Source organism: Oncorhynchus mykiss, chromosome 4, assembly GCF_057628025.1.
Source record: "Oncorhynchus mykiss isolate SJ-2025 chromosome 4, ASM5762802v1, whole genome shotgun sequence".
Lineage (NCBI taxonomy): Eukaryota > Metazoa > Chordata > Actinopteri > Salmoniformes > Salmonidae > Oncorhynchus > Oncorhynchus mykiss.
Window position 1 is genome coordinate 82,876,964 of NC_143025.1, and position 20,531 is coordinate 82,897,494.

At 42.0% G+C, this 20,531-nt stretch overlaps 1 protein-coding gene across 1 annotated transcript in view; it reads right to left on the minus strand.

The window, feature by feature from the left end:
* Window positions 1-5,898: 5,898 nt before the first annotated feature.
* The window catches only part of LOC110522529 (leucine-rich repeat and fibronectin type-III domain-containing protein 2-like), a 193,968-nt gene continuing 179,335 nt past the window's right edge, over window positions 5,899-20,531 (minus strand). The window contains exon 4 of the mRNA XM_021600975.3: window positions 5,899-11,261. Coding sequence (XP_021456650.1) covers window positions 10,238-11,261 — 1,024 coding nt within the window. The 3' untranslated portion in view covers window positions 5,899-10,237. The remainder of the gene's footprint in view (window positions 11,262-20,531) is intronic.

Consider the following 20,531-nt stretch of genomic DNA (forward strand, 5'->3'; position numbering starts at 1 on the left):
TCTGTATTCTGTCTATAAACGTTGTCTATTACTAGCAGTACCATATCACCAAGTAAAAGTCTGAGTATGTGTAAATGTACTTGGCAAATTATTCTACTGTATTTCAACAACCTGTACAGGTAACTTACAACCACAGGGAGGCACTACTGTATTATGTGGGCTGTTGACCACTTCTGCACATCACATTGGTGTTTATCTATGCATATCTGAATATACTTTAAAGCTCACTCATTTTAATAAGGCTACCTACCTATTCACTTTTACCTCATCATTATTCTGTAACTGTAACTTCACTGTAACTTTAGTTGCAAATGATAGAAAATGCAGGCATAATCAAATATGGAAAACATATAGAGTGTGTGTGGTGCTCTCTAGAGTTATGTTAAATAGATCAACCTTTTCCTATGCTAGACATCAAGTTGTCAATGCTCAATAAGACCCTAATGGCTAAGTGGAAGGTTTCAGCCAATGGGTTCCATTCCCCCTGGCACATCCCATGGCTCCAGTACACCAATACTCTTCACCTCGGGATTCATGTTTCAGACATGGCAACCCTGGAAGAACAGCCACACGACCAAGTAAATAATCCACACGAATCAAGATGACCCTGACTTTTTGGTGCAGTAAGGACACACTTCTGAAAGATTCCAGGAAGAAACATCTCATGTACTTATTTGGTTCTGGGGTAGTAAGTTGGTGGTAAGTTGTTAATGCAATTGTAAATACTGCAACATGCATTTGTTGACTATGTTCTATTTCATAAAGTTTTAGAGATAAAGAGAATGGGTGTTTGTGTAGAACACTGGTCATATAGGCACAACACAAGTGTATCCATGCGACCCATCAAATATATATTTTTTGCACTTAGAATCAGTAAAAAAACAGCAGGTTTCCACTTTAACCTTAGTGGCGACCCATTTGGACAGTTACAGTGCATTCGGAAAGTATTCTGACCACTTGACTTTTTCCACCTTTTGTTATGTTACAGCCTTATTCTTAATTAGATGTATTTTTTATTATGTCATCGATCTACACCAAATACCTCAACAATAATAAAGCGTCAAACTTTTTTAAATTAATATTCACTACAAATAAAAAACAAAAATACCTTATACATCTAAGTATTCAGACCCTTTGCTATGAGTTCGAAATTGAGCTCAGGTGCATTCTGTTTCCATTGACCATCCTTGAGATGTTTCTACAACTTGACTGGAATCCATCTGTTGTAAATTCAATGGATTGGACATGATTTGGAAAGGGACACACCTGTCTATATAAGGTCGCACGGTTGACAGTGCCATGAGGTCGAAGGAATTGTTCATAGAGCTCCGAGACAGGATTTGTGCAGCATTGAAGGTCCCCAAGAACACAGTTGCCTCCATCATTCTTAAATGGAAGAATTCTGCAACCACCAAGACTCTTCCTAGAGCTGGCCGCCCAGCCAAACTGAGCAATGGGGGGAGAAGGGCCTTGGTCAGGGAGGTGACCAAGAACCCAATGGTCACTCTGACAGAGCTACAGAGTTCCTCTGCGGAGATGGGAGAACCTTCCAGAAGGACAACGATCTCTGCAGCACTCCACCAATCAGGCCTTTATGGTAGTGGCCAGACGGAAGCTACTCCTCAGCAAAATGCACATGACTGCTCACTTGGAGTTTGACAAAAAGTACCTAAAACCTCTCAGACCATGAGAAACAATTTTCTCTGGTCTGATGAAACCAAGATTGAACTCTTTGGCCTGAATACCAAGCATCACGTCTGGAGGAAACCTAGCACCATCTCTGCTGTGAAGCAGGGTGGTGGCTGCATGGTGGTGGCTGCATCATAACGTGGGGATGTTTATCAGCGACAGGGATTGGGAGACTAGTCAGGATCGAGGGAAATATGAACGGAGCAAAGTACAGAGAGATTCTGGATGGAAACCTGCTCCAGTGCACTCAGGACCTCAGACTGGGGCGAACGTTTACCTTCCAACAGGACAACGACCCTAAGCACGCAACCAAGACAAGGCAGGAGTTGCTTCGGGACATGTCTATGAATTTCCTTAAGTGGCCCTGTGCAGCGACGCTCCCCATCCAACCTAACAGAGCTTGAGAGGATCTGCAGAGAATGTGAGAAACTCCCCAATTAAAGGGGTGCCAAACTTGTAGCGTCATACCCAAGAAGACTCGAGGTGTAATCACTGCCAAAGGTGCTTCAGCAAAGTACCGAGTAAAGAGTCTGAATACTTATGTAAACGTCACATTTTCTTTTTAATACACTTTGTCATCATGTGGTATTGTGTATAGATTGATCAAAAAAACAAAAAATGTAATCATTTTTAGAATAAGGCTGTGTCGTAATTTAAGGGGTTTAATTTAATAAGGGGTCGAAATACTTTCCAAACGCACTCTATATGCCTGCTTTCTGATGTTCTGATGTTGTGTGGTTATTAGGGCACGTTTATCAGTTAGCTCTGATTTAGGCGGGGTTCAATGAAGTGAATGCCTGGAATGTGTCAGTGCCAGGCGTCCTTGTGGTTGGTGGAACACTGGGCGGCCTGGGAAGGGGCTGGGCACTACATGTCTGGCATATTACCATGGTTGCATTGTTGTCCCTCTTTTTAGATCCCGAAAGTGAATTGAATACCTGTTATTGTTAGGTCATATTAGTTTGGTATAGGTTACGGCCAGATAGAAGCCTGTGCTCGTTCTGGGTCAATAAACCATATAATTCATAAAAATCAATCAAGAAATGTTGTGGACATTCTCTCATTTATGATCTTTCGAGGTCATTACAATAAGTTAAAACCCATTGGTAATTGATGATGGGTAAATCATTAAATGTGTATACTGCATTAAGGCATTGCAATCAACGAGAATCCTAAAAGGAAAACTTTTGGTATTTGTATTTGTTTCATTAGGCCATTGTTGACATAGTCTCAAAATGTTTTGCTTGTCAACAATAAACTTTTCAAGATATATAACTTTCAAAATGCAGAAATCATCCCTGTATGATGCATTTTGTATCATATGATGCTACGTTTTGAATCACATTGAGTTACTGAGACTGACAGCCTCCTATCTTATCCTCTCCTCGGCTGCTGCAGCGCCTCTATATGGATGTGGCAGGGAGGGTCTGATCCATGGGCAGCCTGCCAGGCAGGCTGTGCCTCCTCCACACTGAGCCAGCACTATGCACCATTACCTCTCCTCTGCTCTACCCATCAGACACCATCACCATCTTTTTCACCCAACACAGTGCGTCTCACACCCCTTAGATATCCCTCACATGGACGTTCCCCAATAGGGTCCATGCAGACACACACACACCAAATCCAATCAGTTTTCCAAGTCGATTCAATGTCATCACACATACATTTTTTTTGTTGTTCAAATCAAGTGGAAACTATGTTGATTCAAAAGTTTTTGCCCAGTGGGCAGGGTCATATTCATCTGGGCACACCTTAACAAAACAATTTGCAATGGAAAGCAAGAAGGAGTGTTTCTTATCGGACAAGTTCAGATAGTAGTGCCATGTTTCAGTCCATAATCTTTATCTTGGTGCCTAACAAGTACGACCCAATGTGCACTCTGCTTTGGCTTAAAAAGGGTTTTATACACCTCACTCCACCTCTAACCACATGATCTCCCCTGGTTAAGCTCATTGATGCCCCTACTTGCCTCCAACTCTTCCCCTGCACAAACACGTTTTAAAATGCATGCAGGACCTAAGTGGATATCTAGGAGGCATGTGAATTAGATTGTCAACACAGGGTGTTAGGAGACTTCCCCTTATCCTAGTCTGGCTATGCTATGACTTAAGGAGTCCAAGGCAGGTTAATGTGGGGTTACCCATTAGTTTTTATCTCCGAATTGTACGTCAGTCGGGCCAATTAGTGGTCTGACGTGATGTTGAGGTCGCCTCCGGGATTCCGGAACGCTGAAATCCACATTGGTTCTGGAATGCTGAAATTCCCAGAAATACATGATCTCCTCAGAGCTGCTTCATACAGATCTACTTACTGTTTAACCCAGATCTACCAGAGGCTGACAATAGAAGATCAATGCTGAACAATGCAATACAATTACATGACAAATGTTGTACATTACCACATCTTATAATAAGGGTCTGACAAAACACGAACGTTTCAGAATATCTATATATTTTTTATATTTTTATAGCGAAACACAATATTTTTGACAGCAGAAACATTGTCTACAGATCCAGGTGCAAAATATACATGGTTGTACTGTAAATATATAGTGAGACACCGCTTTATTTCTGTATGCCTACCAAGAAAATAAAGACACTGGTTGGTGGAACAGCGGACGGCCTGGGAAGGGGCTGGGCACTACATGTCTGGTATATATCCATGGTTGCATTGTTATCCCTCTTTTTAGGTCCCGACAGTGAATTGAATACCTGATATTGTTATGTAGTATTTATTTGGCATAGGTTACGGCCAGACAGAAGCCTGTGCTCGTTCTGGGTCAGTAAACTATTCAATTCATAAAAAAACTCAAGAAATTTTGTGTACATTCTCTCATTTATGATCTTTCGAGGTCATTACAATAAGTTAAAACCCATTGGTAATTGATGATGGGTAAATCATTAAATGTTTATACTGCATTAAGGCATTGCAATCAACGAGAATCCTTAAAGGAAAACTTTTGGTATTTGTATTTGTTTCATTAGGCCATTGTTGACATAGTCTCAAAATGTTTTGCATGTCAGCAATAAACTTTTCAAGATATGTAACTTTCAAAATGCAGAAATCATCCCTGTATGATGCATTTTGTATCATATGATGCTACGTTTTGAATCACATTGAGTTACTGAGACTGACAGCCTCCTATCTTATCCTCTCCTCGGCTGCTGCAGCGCCTCTATATGGATGTGGCAGGGAGGGTCTGATCCATGGGCAGCCTGCCAGGCAAGCTGTGCCTCCTCCACACTGAGCCAGCACTATGCACCATTACCTCTCCTCTGCTCTACCCATCAGACACCATCACCATCTTTTTCACCCAACACAGAGCGTCTCACACCCCTTAGATATCCCTCACATGGACGTTCCCCAATAGGGTCCATGCAGACACACACACACCAAATCCAATCAGTTTTCCAAGTCGATTCAATGTCATCACACATACATTTTTTTGTTGTTCAAATCAAGTGGAAACTATGTTGATTCAAAAGTTTTTGCCCAGTGGGCAGGGTCATATTCATCTGGGCACACCTTAACAAAACAATTTGCAATGGAAAGCAAGAAGGAGTGTTTCTTATCGGACAAGTTCAGATAGTAGTTCTGTGTTTCAGTCCATAATCTTCCTCTTGGTGCCTAACAAATACGACCCAGTGTGCACTCTGCTTTGGCTTAAAAAGGGCTTTATACACCTCACTCCACCTCTAACCACATGATCTCCCCTGGTTAAGCTCATTGATGCCCCTACTTGCCTCCAACTCTTCCCCTGCAGAAACACGTATTAAAATGCATGCAGGAGCTAAGTGGATATCTAGGAGGCATGTGAATAAGATCGTCAACATAGGGTGTTAGCAGACTTCCCCTTATCCGGCTATGCTATGACTTAAGGAGTCCAGGGCAGGTTAATGTGGGGTTACCCATTAGTTTTTTTTCTCCGAATTGTACGTCAGTCGGGCCAATTAGTGGTCTGACATGTGATGTTGAGATCGCCTCCGGGATTCCGGAACGCTGAAATCCACATTGGTTCTGGAATGCTGAAATTCCCAGAAATCCATGATCTCCTCAGAGCTGCTTCATACAGATCTACTTACTGTTTACCCCAGATCTACCAGAGGCTGACAATAGAAGATCAATGCTGAACAATGCAATACAATTACATGACAAATGTTGCACATTACCACATCTTATAAGGGTCTGACAAAACACGAAAGCTCAGATTATCTAGATGTTTTTATATTTTTGTAGCAAAAAACAATATGTTTGACCACAGAAACATTGTCTACAACTCCAAATGAGAAATATAAATGGTTGTACTGCAAATGTACAGTGAGGCACCTCTTTATTTCTGTATGCCTACCAAGAAAATAAAGACACTAGTGTACAGCTTTTGTTCATTCTCCATCAATTATATATATATATAAAAAAGTCAATATACAGAGTCAATGTACAGATGCAGTTGATCCAGAATGTCACAAAAAAGTCATTCAGACAACACAATGTGAGGAAAGACAGATAGTGTATAAGGTTCTTAATGGGCCCATGAGTTTGTCCTCGGTAAACATGCAAGTTGTACACGTTACAGAAAAGCCAACAACTTCAGCATAGTTGAGAGCCACTTTGCACTGTACATTTATGGTACCTGTCTATTTATGCTACCAAACAAAAGAAAATCAAGTTTGATAATTCCTAGACACAGTTTACTATGAATTTCCAGTCCATTTCTCATGCCAATAACTGGTGAGGGAGGCAAGGTTTCTGCTTACCCTCAAATGTCAAACATTTTAGGTGATGAGATCCAGATACATTACACAGGTAAGTGTATCTAAGTACACTGCTGTTCAAAAGCTTGGGGTCACTTAGAAATGTCCTTGTTATTGAAACAAAAGCAATTTTTTTGTCTATTAAAATAACATCAAATTGATCAGAAATACAGTGTAGACATTGTTAATGTTGTAACTGACTATTGTAGCTGGAAACCTACGATTTTTAATGGAATATCTACATAGGCGTACAGAGGCCCATTATCAGCAACCATCACTCCTGTGTTCCAATGGCACGTTGTGTAAGCTAATCCAAGTTTACCATTTTAAAAGGCTAAATGATCACTAAAAAACCCTTTTGCAATTATGTTAGCACAGCTGAAAACTGTCGTGCGGATTAACGAAGCAATAAGAATGGCCTTCTTTAGACTAGTTGAGTATCTTGAGCATCAGTATTTGTGGGTTTGATTACAGGCTCAAAATGGCCAGAAACAAAAACCTTTTTCTGAAACTCGTCAGTCTATTCTTGTTCTGAGAAATGAAGGCTATTCCATGTGATAAATTGCCAAGAAACTGAAGATCTCGTACAATGCCGTGTACTACTCCCTTCACAGAACAGTGAAAACTGGCTCTAACCAGAATAGAAAGAGGAGTGGGAGGCCCCGGTGCACAACTGAGCAAGAGGACAAGTACAGTAGAATGTCAAGTTTAAGAAACAGACACATCACATGTCCTCAACTGGCAGCTTCATTAAATAGTACCCACACAACACCAGTCTCAACGTCAACAGTGAAGATGCGACTCCAGACTGCTGGCCTTCTAGGCAGAGTTGCAAAGAAAAAGCCATATCTCAGACTTGCCAATGAAAAGAAAAGATTAAGATGGGCAAAAGAACACAGACACTGGACAGAGGAACTCTGCCTAGAAGGCCAGCATCCCGGAGTCGCCTCTTCACTGTGACTGGTGTTTTGCGGGTACTATTTAATGAATCTGCCAGTTGAGGACTTGTGAGGCGTCAGTTTCTCAAACTAGACACTCTAATGTACTTGTCCTCTTGCTCAGTTGTGGACTGGGGCCTCCCACTCCTCTTTCTATTCTGGTTAGAGACAGTTTGCGCTGTTCTGTGAAGGGAGTAGTACACAGAGTTGTACGAGATCTTCAGTTTCTTGGCAATTTCTTGCATGGAATAGCCTTCATTTCTCAGAACAAGAATAGACTGACGAGTTTCAGAAGAAAGGTTTTTGTTTCTGGCCATTTTGAGCCTGTAATCAAACCCACAAATGCTGATGCTCCAGATACTCAACTAGTCAAAAAAGGCCAGTTGCATTGCTTCTTTAATCAGAACAGCAGTTTTCAGCTGTGCTAACATAATTGCAAAAGGGCTTTCTAATGATCACTTTTAAAATTATAAGCTTGGATTAGCTAACACAACATTCCATTGGAACACAGGAGTGATGGTTGCTGATAATGGGCCTCTGTACGCAGATATATGTAGATATTCCATAAAAAATCTGCCGTTTCCAGCTACAATAGTCGGTTACAACATTAACAATGTCTAACAAGGTCTACACTGTATTTTTGATCAATTTGATGTTATTTTAATGAACAAAAAATTTGATTTTCTTTCAAAAACAAGGAACTTTCTAAGTGACCCCAAACTTTTGAATGGTAGTGCACATGAAAAAGTAAAAATGTTTCTTGGAATTGGAGAAGGATGCTTGTCTCTCAAAGATTGAGCATGTTGATCTGCAGTTTTTCTGAGGGCTTAATCTTTCTGTGCAAGAGAGGGTAAACTCCTGGTGGTTGTTAGCTCTATACTGGGTTAATTGATTTAGAGGCCAACAGAGGCCATGTTCTTTTGCTGAAACTAATCATAGGACTCTCCTCTAATGAACCTTTTAAGTGACATCACGATAACAGTTACATTTTCACTTAGGACCTTACCCATTTCACATTGCTATCTTAAAAATAAAATATTTCATGATTTTGAGGATGAATTGTTTGCTCGCTTTATACATGAATACAACTTGATAGGAACCAGATATGGCATTATTTAATGACGCCTCAAATACACATTCTGTATACAAAGTTAAAATATTCAAATACGGGGTTTCATGAAATAATTTCATATATACATTTTTTTATGATGAACTAAATTGCCTATATAAAGTGTACATATACACAGTACCATTCAGTCAGAATGGGTTAAGAAACGAATGGTTCTGCAGATATAAAAAAATAAGGATAGATATACGGTCAGGTCCATAATTATTGGCACCCTTGTTAAAGAGGAACAGAAAATAAATCATACAAACTGCATGCTAATTATTATTATTTTTTTATCATATTATTTTACACTCAGGGAAAGGGCTTTTGTTTAATAAGTAATAAAACAAATCCAAGAAAGATAGGGGTTAAATGTATTGTCACCGCTGTTTTAAGTACTACAGCACTCCCTTGCGAGGATAACAGCATGGAGTCTTTTTCTCAAATGTTTTATGAGATTGGAGAATACATTGGGAGGGATCTTAGATCGTTCCTCCATACAGAATCTTTCCAGATCCTTGGCATCCTTCGTCTGTGCTTATAGAATGCCCTCTTCAATTCAAACCGCAGGTTTTCAATGGGGTTCAAGTGGAGGCTGAGATGGCCATTGCAAAATGTTGATTTTGTGGTCAATAAACAATTTCTTTGTAGATTTTGATGTGCGCTGTGGTTATTGTCTTGCTGGAAGATCCAGTTACGTCAAAGTGTCTCCTGGCAGAGGCAAACCAGGTTTTTGGCTACAATCTTCTGGTAATTGGTAAAGTTCACGATGCGGTTGACCTTAACAAGGGCCACAGGACCAGTGGATACAAAATGGCCCCATAACATCAAAGATGCATCATCATATTTTACCATAGGTATGAGGAACTTTTATGCATATGCTTCAGTTTTTTAGACCAAACCGACCTCTGGTGTACTTAACCAAAGAGCTCTATTTTGATGTCACCTCTTTCTCTGAGCAAATGTATTAGTACAAAATAATATGTCTTTTTTTTTGCATACACTATAGCTCAGTATTTGTATTATTTATTTTGTGCAGTCTTTTTAGTTCATATTTATCAAGGGTGCCAATCATTTTGGATCTGACAGTATATTGAGGTTTTTCATAATGCAAATGTTGAAGTCAGAGCCCCGTCGTGTACAGAGGGGAAGAACAGTATTAGACAATGTGTGTTTGATCAGCAAAATAAAACATGTAAAAACATGAAATTCATTATATATTTCATATTCACTTACAACAGTTTTAGTCCAGAGCCATGCATGGCCCATCATCTCAGCAACAGTAACAAGATGGACTTTCAGTGCCAATTTACAAGTCAACAAATACAGTGATTTGTTTCACGTTCCTTGTGTCAGAGAAACCATGGCCCTCCTCAGGAACAACAGGCCTGCTTCCCATTTCCTAGGTTTCATTGCATGCCTTACGTGTAGTTTGTAGTTGACCATTACTGTGCATTCCTCCTCCCCATGTAGAGAACACACACATACAAACACAAAACAACCTCACTCCACGAATCAGCTCCATCCAACAAGCGTCGTTAGCTGACTTACCCACTTGGGGGAACTTTGTACATATCTGTCACAAAAATGGAGCATCCACAATAGATGAACATGAATGAATTCCATGCAGGACGAGGAGGGAGGGGGCATGGACTTCTCCTCCAGCCTGAAGGTCTATCAGAACTGAGGCGTATTGCTACCTCTCTGGGGCAGTGTTTTAGAAGACACAAAGCAAGTCCTCATCTCTCCTAGACAGTACTCTCCATGACCCACTCTTGGCTGTCGAAGGTCCCCTTGCTCCCCCCCATATCCCCTTCCTCATCACACTGTAGCAGCATGCCGTTCACAGACAGGCTCCTCTTAGTCCAGATGTTGCTGATGCGCCGTGGGTAACTGCACACCGGCGTTGTGGCTGTGGAGGTGCTAGAGGCCATCGCTTGGTCTGTTTGTTGATCTGTATCCATACAGTCCCCCATGTCAAACGACTGGCTCCTTTTTGGTTTGGAGTCATGAGACAGCATGAGCAACCGGCTCAGCCGCGAGTCCATTGTCCGGCCCAGTAGGGGCTCCCTGTCCGTGTGGGGCCTATCGCCACCCGCCACCGGGGTGCTACTGCTGGATGAGGGCTCCCCCAGGTCTCCCCTGCCCTGGGCACCCCGGAGCTCTAGGGAGTTGAAGGCCCCCAGCAGGTGATCCAGGTTTGCCCTGGGCTTAGAGGGGGCAGCCTGCCTCCACATAATGGCCAGGGTGCTGTTGGGACTGTAGGAACCCTCCCCGACCACCGAGCCCCCCGATGAGGATGAGGACGAGGTGCTCTGGAGGGATCCACATTTAAACTCCACCACTTCATCCTGGAGGGTCACTTTGGCCTTTGGTTTGGGCAGGGGAAGGGGCACGCCGTTCTGTCCCAGCCGTCCCCCATTGGTCTGTGAGTGGGTGTCACTTACGCTGGTCAGCTTGCCGCTCCCCCCGATGCCACCCCCCTCATGGTCGGTGGCCTTGTAGCGCACCATCAGGATAACGATGAAGACGAGTAGCGTCGCCACGATGATGCCACCCACCACCAGGATCATGGTGCCCCCCAGAAACTGGCTGTGGAGAGACTGGCACTGTGTGTAGTCGTCGCGGGTAAAGAACTGGGCACAGCCCACCACGTTGGTGGCCGTCAGGGTGGTGGCGGTGTCGTCCCAGGCAGCTAGGACACACAAGTCGTACTTGGTCCCCGACACCAGGTTGGTCACCAGGAAGGCCTGGCTGGAGGCCGGGATCATCCTATAGAAACGGAGAGGAAGAGTTAAACATGGTGATGACTGAGTCGAGTCAGCATAATCATTGTTGGACATCCGTGAAAACCTGTGAAAGTCAGCTGTGAAAACCTACTACATTTGATACAATTTAATTGATTTGGAGGATAATGTTATTAACATGCATCTTTCTTAACACCATGCATTTCATATCAATACAAAACTGTGCTTGAGTGTTCTTTATGATGCCATTTCCACTGAAAGAACAGCAGGGCTTCTGTGTTCTTAGGTTCATTCCTGAGGAGTTGTCCAGTGTTAAGTCTCTTTGTGGTTGAGGTTCTACTCTAACAGACAGACAGCTGTAATTGGCTTTATCTCTCTAAACCATCTGTCCTGCTGCAGCAAACAGACGCTCCACCCCATGTCTGAGCCATGGAGATGTGAGAAGAATAAATAACCAGAACACAGAGGAAAAGAGTGAAAAAAGAGAGAAAGAGAGGGAAAAGGAGAAGATTGAAAGGCTTCTGTAACAGCTAGAGCCTCAGATACCTATGTTGCTCAGGCGAGTCTTAGTCCGCTTATAAGGCAGGAACCTGTCTGAGAACATGATGAGTTATGTCCAGGGAACTGGCTCGGAGCTGTTCGACAACATCAATCATTCAGTCACAGTAGCTGGTCATGCACACCCATGTAGTATGTTGGCCATAAACACCCATGTGATAAGCTGGCCATAAACACCCATGTGATAAGCTGGCCATCAACACCCATGTGATAATATATAACCATATAATAACTATAACCAATGATGCCATACCTTTTTTTCACATTGTTCTGTGTTTTCTGATAACTCACTCCTGTTGTACCAACAGCGACTATTAAAACCTTCCCCAACTAGAAACCGTGGATTGATGGCAGCATTCACGCAAAACTGAAAGCGTGAACCACTGTTTTTAATCAGGGAAGGCGACCGGAAACATGACCGAATACAACAGTGTAGCTATTCCCTCCACAAGACAATCTAACAAGCTAAGCGTCAGTACAGAGACAAAGTGGAGTCGCAATTCAAAGGCTCAGACACGAGAGGTATGTGGTATGGTCTACAGTCAATCACGGACTATAAAAAGAAAACTCTTCACCGCAGCCAATGTGAGTAAAACATTTAAACGTATTAACCCTTGCAAGGCTGCCGGCCCAGACGGCATCCCTAGCCACGTCCTCAGAGCATGCGCAGACCAGCTGGCTAGTGTGTTTTCATACATATTCAATCAATCCCTATCCCAGACTGCTGTTCCCACATGCTTCAAGAGGGCCACCATTGTTCCTGTTCCCAAGAAAGCTAAGGTAACTGAGCTAAACGACTATCGCCCTGTAGCACTCACTTCCGGCATCATGAAGTGCTTTGAGAGACTGGTCAAGGATCATATCACCTCCACCCTACCTGACACCCTAGACCCACTCCAATTTGCTTACCAACCCAATAGGTCCACAGACGACACAATCGCAATCACGCTGCACACTGCCCTAACCCATCTGGACAAGAGGAATACCTATGTAAGAATGCTGTTCATCGACTACAGCTCAACATTTAGCACCATAATACCCTCCAAATTCATCATTAAGCTCGAGACCCCTGGTCTCGACCCCGCCCTGTGCAACTGGGTCCTGGACGGGACGCCCCCAGGTGGTGAGGGTAGGAAACATCTCCACCTCGCTGATCCTCAACACTGGGGCCTCACAAGGGTGTGTTCTGAGCCCTCTCATCCTGTACTCCCTGTTCATCCATGACTGCGTGGCCATGCACACCTCCAACTCAATCATCAAGTTTGCAGACAACATTACAGGTGGTAGGCTTCATTACCAACAACGATGAGACGGCCTACAGGGAGGAGGTGAGGGCCCTCGGAGTGTGGTGTCAGGAAAATAACCTCACACTCAACGTCAACAAAACAAATGAGATGATCGTGGACTTAAGGAAACAGCAGAGGGAGCATCCCCCTTTCCACATCAACGGGACAGTAGTGGAGAAGGTGGAAAGTTTTAATTTCCTCGGCGTACACATCACAGACAAACTGAAATGGGCCACCCACACAGACAGCGGGGTGAAGAAGGCGCAACAGCGCCTCTTCAACCTCAGGAGGCTGAAGAAGTTTGGCTTGTCACCAAAAACACTCACAAACTTTTAAAGATGCACAATTGAGAGCATCCTGTCGGGCTGTATCACCACCTGGTATGGCAACTGCTCCGCCAACAACCGTAAGGCTCTCCAGAGGGTAGTGAGGTCTGCACAATGCATCACTGGGGGAAAACTACCTGCCCTCCAGGACACCTACACCACCCGATGTCACAGGAAGGCCAAAAAGATAATCAAGGACAACAACGACCTGAGCCACTGCCTGTTCACCCCACTATCATCCAGAAGGCGTGGTCAGTACAGGTGCATCAAAGCTGGGACTGAGATGCTGAAACAGCTTCTATCTCAAGGCCATCAGACTGTTAAACAGCCATCACTAACATTGAGTGGCTGCTGCCAACATACTGACTCAAATCTCTAGACACTTTAATAATTAAAAATTGGATGCAATAAATGTATCACTAGTCACTTTAAACAATGCCACTTTATACGTATAATGTTTACATACCCTACATTACTCATCTCACATGTACAGTGGGGCAAAAAAGTATTTAGTCAGCCACCAATTGTGCAAGTTCTCCCACTTAAAAAGATGAGAGAGGCCTGTAATTTTCAACAAAGGTACACTTCAACTATGACAGACGAAATGAGAAAAAAAATCCAGAAAATCACATTGTAGGATTTTTAATGAATTTATTTGCAAATTATGGTGGAAAATAAGTATTTGGTCAATAACAAAAGTTTATCTCAATACTTTGTTATATACCCTTTGTTGGCAATGACAGAAGTCAAACGTTTTCTGTAAGTAAGTTAAGGTTTTCACACACTGTTGCTGGTATTTTGGCCCATTCCTCCATGCAGATCTCCTCTAGAGCAGTGATGTTTTGGGGCTGTTGCTGGGCAACACAGACTTTCAACACCCTCCAGAGATTTTCTATGGGGTTGAGATCTGGAGACTGGCTAGGCCACTCCAGGACCTTGAAATGCTTCCTACGAAGCCACTCCTTCGTTGCCCGGGCGGTGTGTTTGGGATCATTGTCATGCTGAAAGACCCAGCCACGTTTCATCTTTAATGCCCTTGCTGATGGTAGGCTTTGTTACTTTGGTCCCAGCTCTCTGCAGGTCATTCACTAGGCCCCCCCGTGTGGTTCTGGGATTTTTGCTCACCGTTCTTGTGATCATTTTGACCCTACGGGGTGAGGTCTTGCGTGGAGCCCCAGATCGAGGGAGATTATCAGTGGTCTTGTATGTCTTCCATTTCCTAATAATTGCACCCACAGTTGATTTCTTCAAACCAAGCTGCTTACCTATTGCAGATTCAGTCTTCCCAGCCTGGTGCAGGTCTACAATTTTGTTTCTGGTGTCCTTTGACAGCTCTTTGGTCTTGGCCATAGTGGAGTTTGGAGTGTGACTGTTTGAGGTTGTGGACAGGTGTCTTTTATACTGATAACAAGTTCAAACAGGTGCCATTAATACAGGTAACGAGTGGAGGCCAGAGGATCCTCTTAAAGAAGAAGTTACAGGTCTGTGAGAGCCAGAAATCTTGCTTGTTTGTAGGTGACCAAATACTTATCTTCCACCATAATTTGCAAATAAATTCATTAAAAATCCTACAATGTGATTTTCTGGATTTTTTTCCCTCATTTTGTCTGTCATAGTTGAAGCGTACCTATGATGAAAATTACAGGCCTCTCTCATCTTTTTAAGTGGGAGAACTTCCACAATTGGTGTCTGACTAAATACTTTTTTGCCCCACTGTATATACTGTACTCTATACCATCTACTGCATCTTGCCTATGTCGTTCGGCCATCGCTCATCCATATATTTATATGTACATATTCTTATTCATTCCTTTACACTTGTGCGTGCGTATAAGGTAGTTGTTGTGAAATTGTTAGATTACTTGTTAGATTTTACTGCATGGTCGGAACTAGAAGCACAAGCACTTCACTACACTCGCATTAACATCTGCTAACCATGTGTATGTAACCAAAATAATGTGATTTGAATTTTATTTTATTTGATCAAAAGTTGATAATATTAAACGTTTTGGTCCTCAGGGGATGTAATCTATTACACAGTGATAATTGCTTGCTTGGTATAGGCATGGGATGGAGGGAAATTCCAGTGCTTAGTGAATATTTTGCCAGGCACTGCTCTGTCCTGTGACTGATTCATGTCAGCCCGTCTGTGTTGAATGTTTCATTCAGCTGAATTAAAATACATCGGGACAAAGTGGAACTCAGGAAAAAAACGTCTGGCTGTGCTTATCACAAGGAGATGAATACAAGTTTTTTTCCCTACACCCTTTGGGCATCGAAAGGCAATTTGGAGATTGCTTTAAATCGTTTCCAGTGAAGGCATGAGGCCATAACATTAATCAGCGCGAGAGAGGATGTGAGTCCTTAAACATTGCTTCTGGGAAGGAAAAGTAGTGGGGAAGGGGATAGGGATAGGCACCAGTCAGCCACAGCTACCCTCATCCTCACAAACAGTTTAAAAGCTATTGTCAGATACAGTTTCAACACACTTCCTTATTGGCAAGAAAGAAAAAATAACTGAAAACAAACAAACAAATCATTGCTTCAGGTTATAGCATTTCTCCCACTCAACAATCATTAAAGTATTTCATGGCTAATTCCCCCCCAGGAGGACTGTATGATTTCTTAAGGCGGCCTCTTTCTCTGGATAACAGACAAGGTCATGCCAAATGGGTCTCTTGCTCCATTGATTCAGCCTAAATGTCAGGGTGCTGGGAAATGTGATTATGCTTATATAAGCAAAACTCCCTAATGGGCTCTGCACTCCCTGCCAGGGAATTTATTGGGAGATGCTGCTGAATTGTACTATAGCGGTAGTGGGGAGATGAAATGGAACTTGATGCTAGCCTGTGTCTGTGTCCATACCCTTGATGTTACGTTCGTTGGATGATTAGACCAAGGTGCAGCGTGGTACATTTTCCTTTTATTAAATGACACCGGGGAAAAAAACAACAAAATACACAACCGAACGTAAAGTTCTGCAGGGCTAAACAGCAACTATGCAAACACAAGATCCCACAAACTAAGGTGGAAAACAGGCTGCCTAAGTATGATCCCCAATCAGAGACAACGATAGACTCTGATTGGGAACCATTCCCGGCCAGCAAAGAAACAGAAAAACTAGAATGCCCACCCAAATCACACCCCGACCTAACCAAATAGAGAAATAATAAGGCTCTCTAAGGTCAGGGCGTGACACTTGAGTATATATCCTGCCATAAAACATCCTGCTATGGTAACTATAATGGATGAGTGCCTTTTAGAAAAACAGCTAACTTTGGGAGTGTCAAACAGTGCAACTGCAGCATTAGCTCAATGTTTGATTAGTGTTTTGGCTTGTGTTGTTAAGATCGCAGTTGGGTTAGTATCTTGGCTTGTGTTGTTAAGCTCAAGGTTTGGTTAGTATGTTGGCTTCTGTTGCTAAGCACAAGGTTGATTAGTGTTTTGGCTTGTGTTAAGATCAAGGTTTGGTTAGTATGTTGGCTTCTGTTGCTAAGCTCAAGGTTGATTAGTGTGTTGGCTCGTGTTAAGATCAAAGTTTGGTTAGTATGTTGGCTTGTGTTGTTAAGATCGCGGTTAGGTTAGTGTGTTTACTTGTGTTGTTAAGCTCACGGTTTGGTTCGTGTTTTGGCTTGTGTTAAGCTCAAGGTTTGGTTAGTGGTTTGTGTTGTTTTGCATTTACAAATAATAAATAAGCATAACAGAGGTTGTAAACTCTCTTTTTTGAATAACTTTGGCTTTTCAAAGATAATCCTCCTACGAGCACATCACTACACACATCGATTACAATAAGGGTTGTTAAATCCAAAGCTAATGATCACTAGAAAACTATTCATCATAAAGATGACGGCATCACTATCTGCCTGAAACGCACCATTAATATGCAAATGCAGATCCCATTTAATTTCTGTAAAAAGACTCTCTAAACCTCCTGGAATGCCGGAATATTTCATTACGTTATTAATGACATGGGATGTTATCTGTTCACTCATACCCAAATCAGACACATTTTAAAGACCACATTCTCAAGTATTAATGTCTTGGCCTAAGGATAGGTTCAACAGATAAAATATCAAATGGGTCCAGAGCAATGCTCTAGATGGGCAATATCACCATCTTGGTCTAAAGAGTAATGGGTATATCATTTGCGGGGTGCTTATATTTGGCTGTCAAACACTAGTACAAGTGTGTAATGTAAATGTGTTTTTTTGCACGGGCGGGATCACCATTGTGGAGCATGGAGGAACAGGTGTGATAGTGTGGGGGTGCTTTGCTGGTGAAGCTGTCGGTGATTTATTTAGAAGTCAAGTCACACTTAACTAGCATGGCTACCACAGCATTCTGCAGCGTTAGGCAAAGGATGGCTACTTTGAAGAATCTCAAATACAAAATATATTTTGATTTGTTTAACATTTTCTTGGTTACTATATGATTCCGTATGTGTTATTTCATAGTTGTTATGTCTTCATTATTATTCTACAATATAGAAAATAGTAAAAATAAAGAAAAACCCTGGAATGAGTAGGTGTGTTCAAATTTTGACTGGTACTGAATGTGTCAGCAACCACAGCTAATGAAGTCACTGAAACCCTTAACAAGGAGCTGCAGTCAGTTTTGGAATGGATGGCCAGTAATAAACTGGGCCTGAACATATCTAAAACTAAGAGCATTGTATTTTGGTACAAATCACTCTCTAAGCTCTAGACCTCAGCTGAATCTAGTAATGAATGGTGTGGCTGTTGTGGCCCTTAGATTGGAAACTGTCATGGTCAAAACATATATATTCAATGGCTGTAAAGATGAGGGAGGCCTGTCCATAATAAAGAGATGCTCTGCTTTTCGGACACCACACGCAAGAAAGTCCTGCAGGCTCTAAATTTGTCTTATCTTGATTATTGTCCAGTCATGTGGTCAAGTGCTGAAAATAATACCTAGTTAAGCTGCAGCTGGCCCAGAACAGAGCGTCACGTCTTCCTCTTAATTGTAATCAGACGGCTAATATAAGTACTATGCATGCCAGTCTCTCTTGGTTAAGAGTTGAGGAGAGACAGACTGCATCATTTCCTCTTTTACAAAAAACATGAATGTGTTAAAAATGTCCAATTGTTTGCATAGTCAACTTAGATATAGCTCTGACACACACTCTTACCCCACCAGACATGCCACCAGGGGTCTTTTCACAGTCCCCAAATCCTGAAAAAATTCAAGAAAACAGTATTATATAGAGAAATTACCTGTTTTTTTTTAAACGATAAAGCAATACCTCACGGCACAGTGCCTCTCCCGTATTTGACGTGTAAGTGAATGTATTGATATGTAGGCTATGTGTGCCATTTTTAAATTCATGTAGTTCTGTGCATGAGCTGTTCTTGTCTATTCATGTTCTGTATTATGTCATGTTTCATGTTTTGTGTGGACCCAGGAAGAGTAGCTGCTGTTTTCGCAACAGCCAATGGGGATCCTAATAAAACACCAAATACCAAAACGAACACGTTTCTCTGTGATGCAAGAGGTATGGAGCGTGAATCCTCCACCACTCTCCGCGACTCCAGCTAACAGACAAAAATAGTGGACCCAGGACCTTGCTATCATTTCTGAAACACATTGTCAAGCCGAGGAGAAACATAGGCATTAAATCACATGGGATGGTACAATCTGTCATGTATTGTCATGTTGTGTCTTGTTTCTGTCCTTTCCCTTCACCCTGTCTCCCTCTGCTGGTCGTATTAGGTTACCTTTTCTTCCCCTCTTTCCCCCAGCTGTTCCTTGTCTTCTCTAACTACCTCGTTCACCCCTTTTCCCACCTGTTCCCTTTTTCCCTCTGATTAGGTCTCTATATCTCTCTCTGTTTCTGCTTCTGTCTTTGTCGGATTCTTGTTTGTGTTATTCATGCCTGAACCAGACTATCGTCATGTTTGCTGCAACCTTGTCCTGTCCTGTCGGAATCTGCCGGTCCATCTGAGCCTACGTTTGTTTTGTTATTAAAGAAGCTCTGTTTACGTTAATTCGCTTTTGGGTCCTCATTCACGCACCGTAACACAATCAAACCATTGTATGGTAAAGGATTGCTCTGAGGGACTCATTGCAATTGAACTGAAATATTACTGAAAGTCTGTGTCTGACACATAACTTCCATTACTATGTCCACGTATAGCACTTTCTTTAGCTTCTATTGCTGCTTATACAATCCTGATGGATGGAGATAATATGATTAACGTATTCTGGGTATATATTCTATCTTGCCCTAACCATAGGGTAAATAAATATACTATTATATTGTTCTCCGAGCCCTGCGTCTTTTATCGCCCAGCGATTCTTATTTGTCAGAGAAAAGAGAAAAAACTTTTCTACAGATTTGTTTTGAAGAGGAAAAAGGACTGGTTGTTCTAATGGAGAGTCATACTGTATGCGATAACAAAGCTCTACAATGACTATAGGACTACATATCATTCTTTTCATGGCAGGTATAGCACAAGTTAGAGTTAACAATTTACATTCCAATCCCTTTGAAAAAAAGTGTATATAATAAACTAGAAAGTAATCATAGCCAAATGTAGTGGTAATGATAAGCAGAAATAAATACTGTCTGATAAGATATAGACCTATATGTCACTAAAGTGTTACAGTGCAACTCTCGAATTCTATGGCTGAACTGATCTGCCTTTCTCTAGGTTTTAACAGAGTAACTAATTTAAATGGCATGAAATAATTGGATTTCCTTTCCAACTGGTTTCACAGTCGTTTGGAGATGTGCTAATATACTATATATCAGCTTCCTGTAATACACTTTCAGCCTCATCAAATAGCTGCTGTAGTGGATTGACAGAATATCCATCCATTAAGCTTAGGGATGAAATTCCCTTATTTATGGCCTACTTAGCATAATGGAGCTGATGCTTAGCGACCGAAACATCAGATGATGAAAAAGGCAGTAGAAAGTGAAGTGAGTTGTTTCGCTGTCGAACAATTCAACGGACAGACAGAAACAATGGATGATGGATGGATCACTTAGGATTAACAACACCATTGTAGGCTATATTGTTATGGAAAACTGGGTATGAAAGCTGCTGGTTCTGTACACATGGCAGTGTTATTGATACTGTGTATTTTGTTTAGTGTAAACAG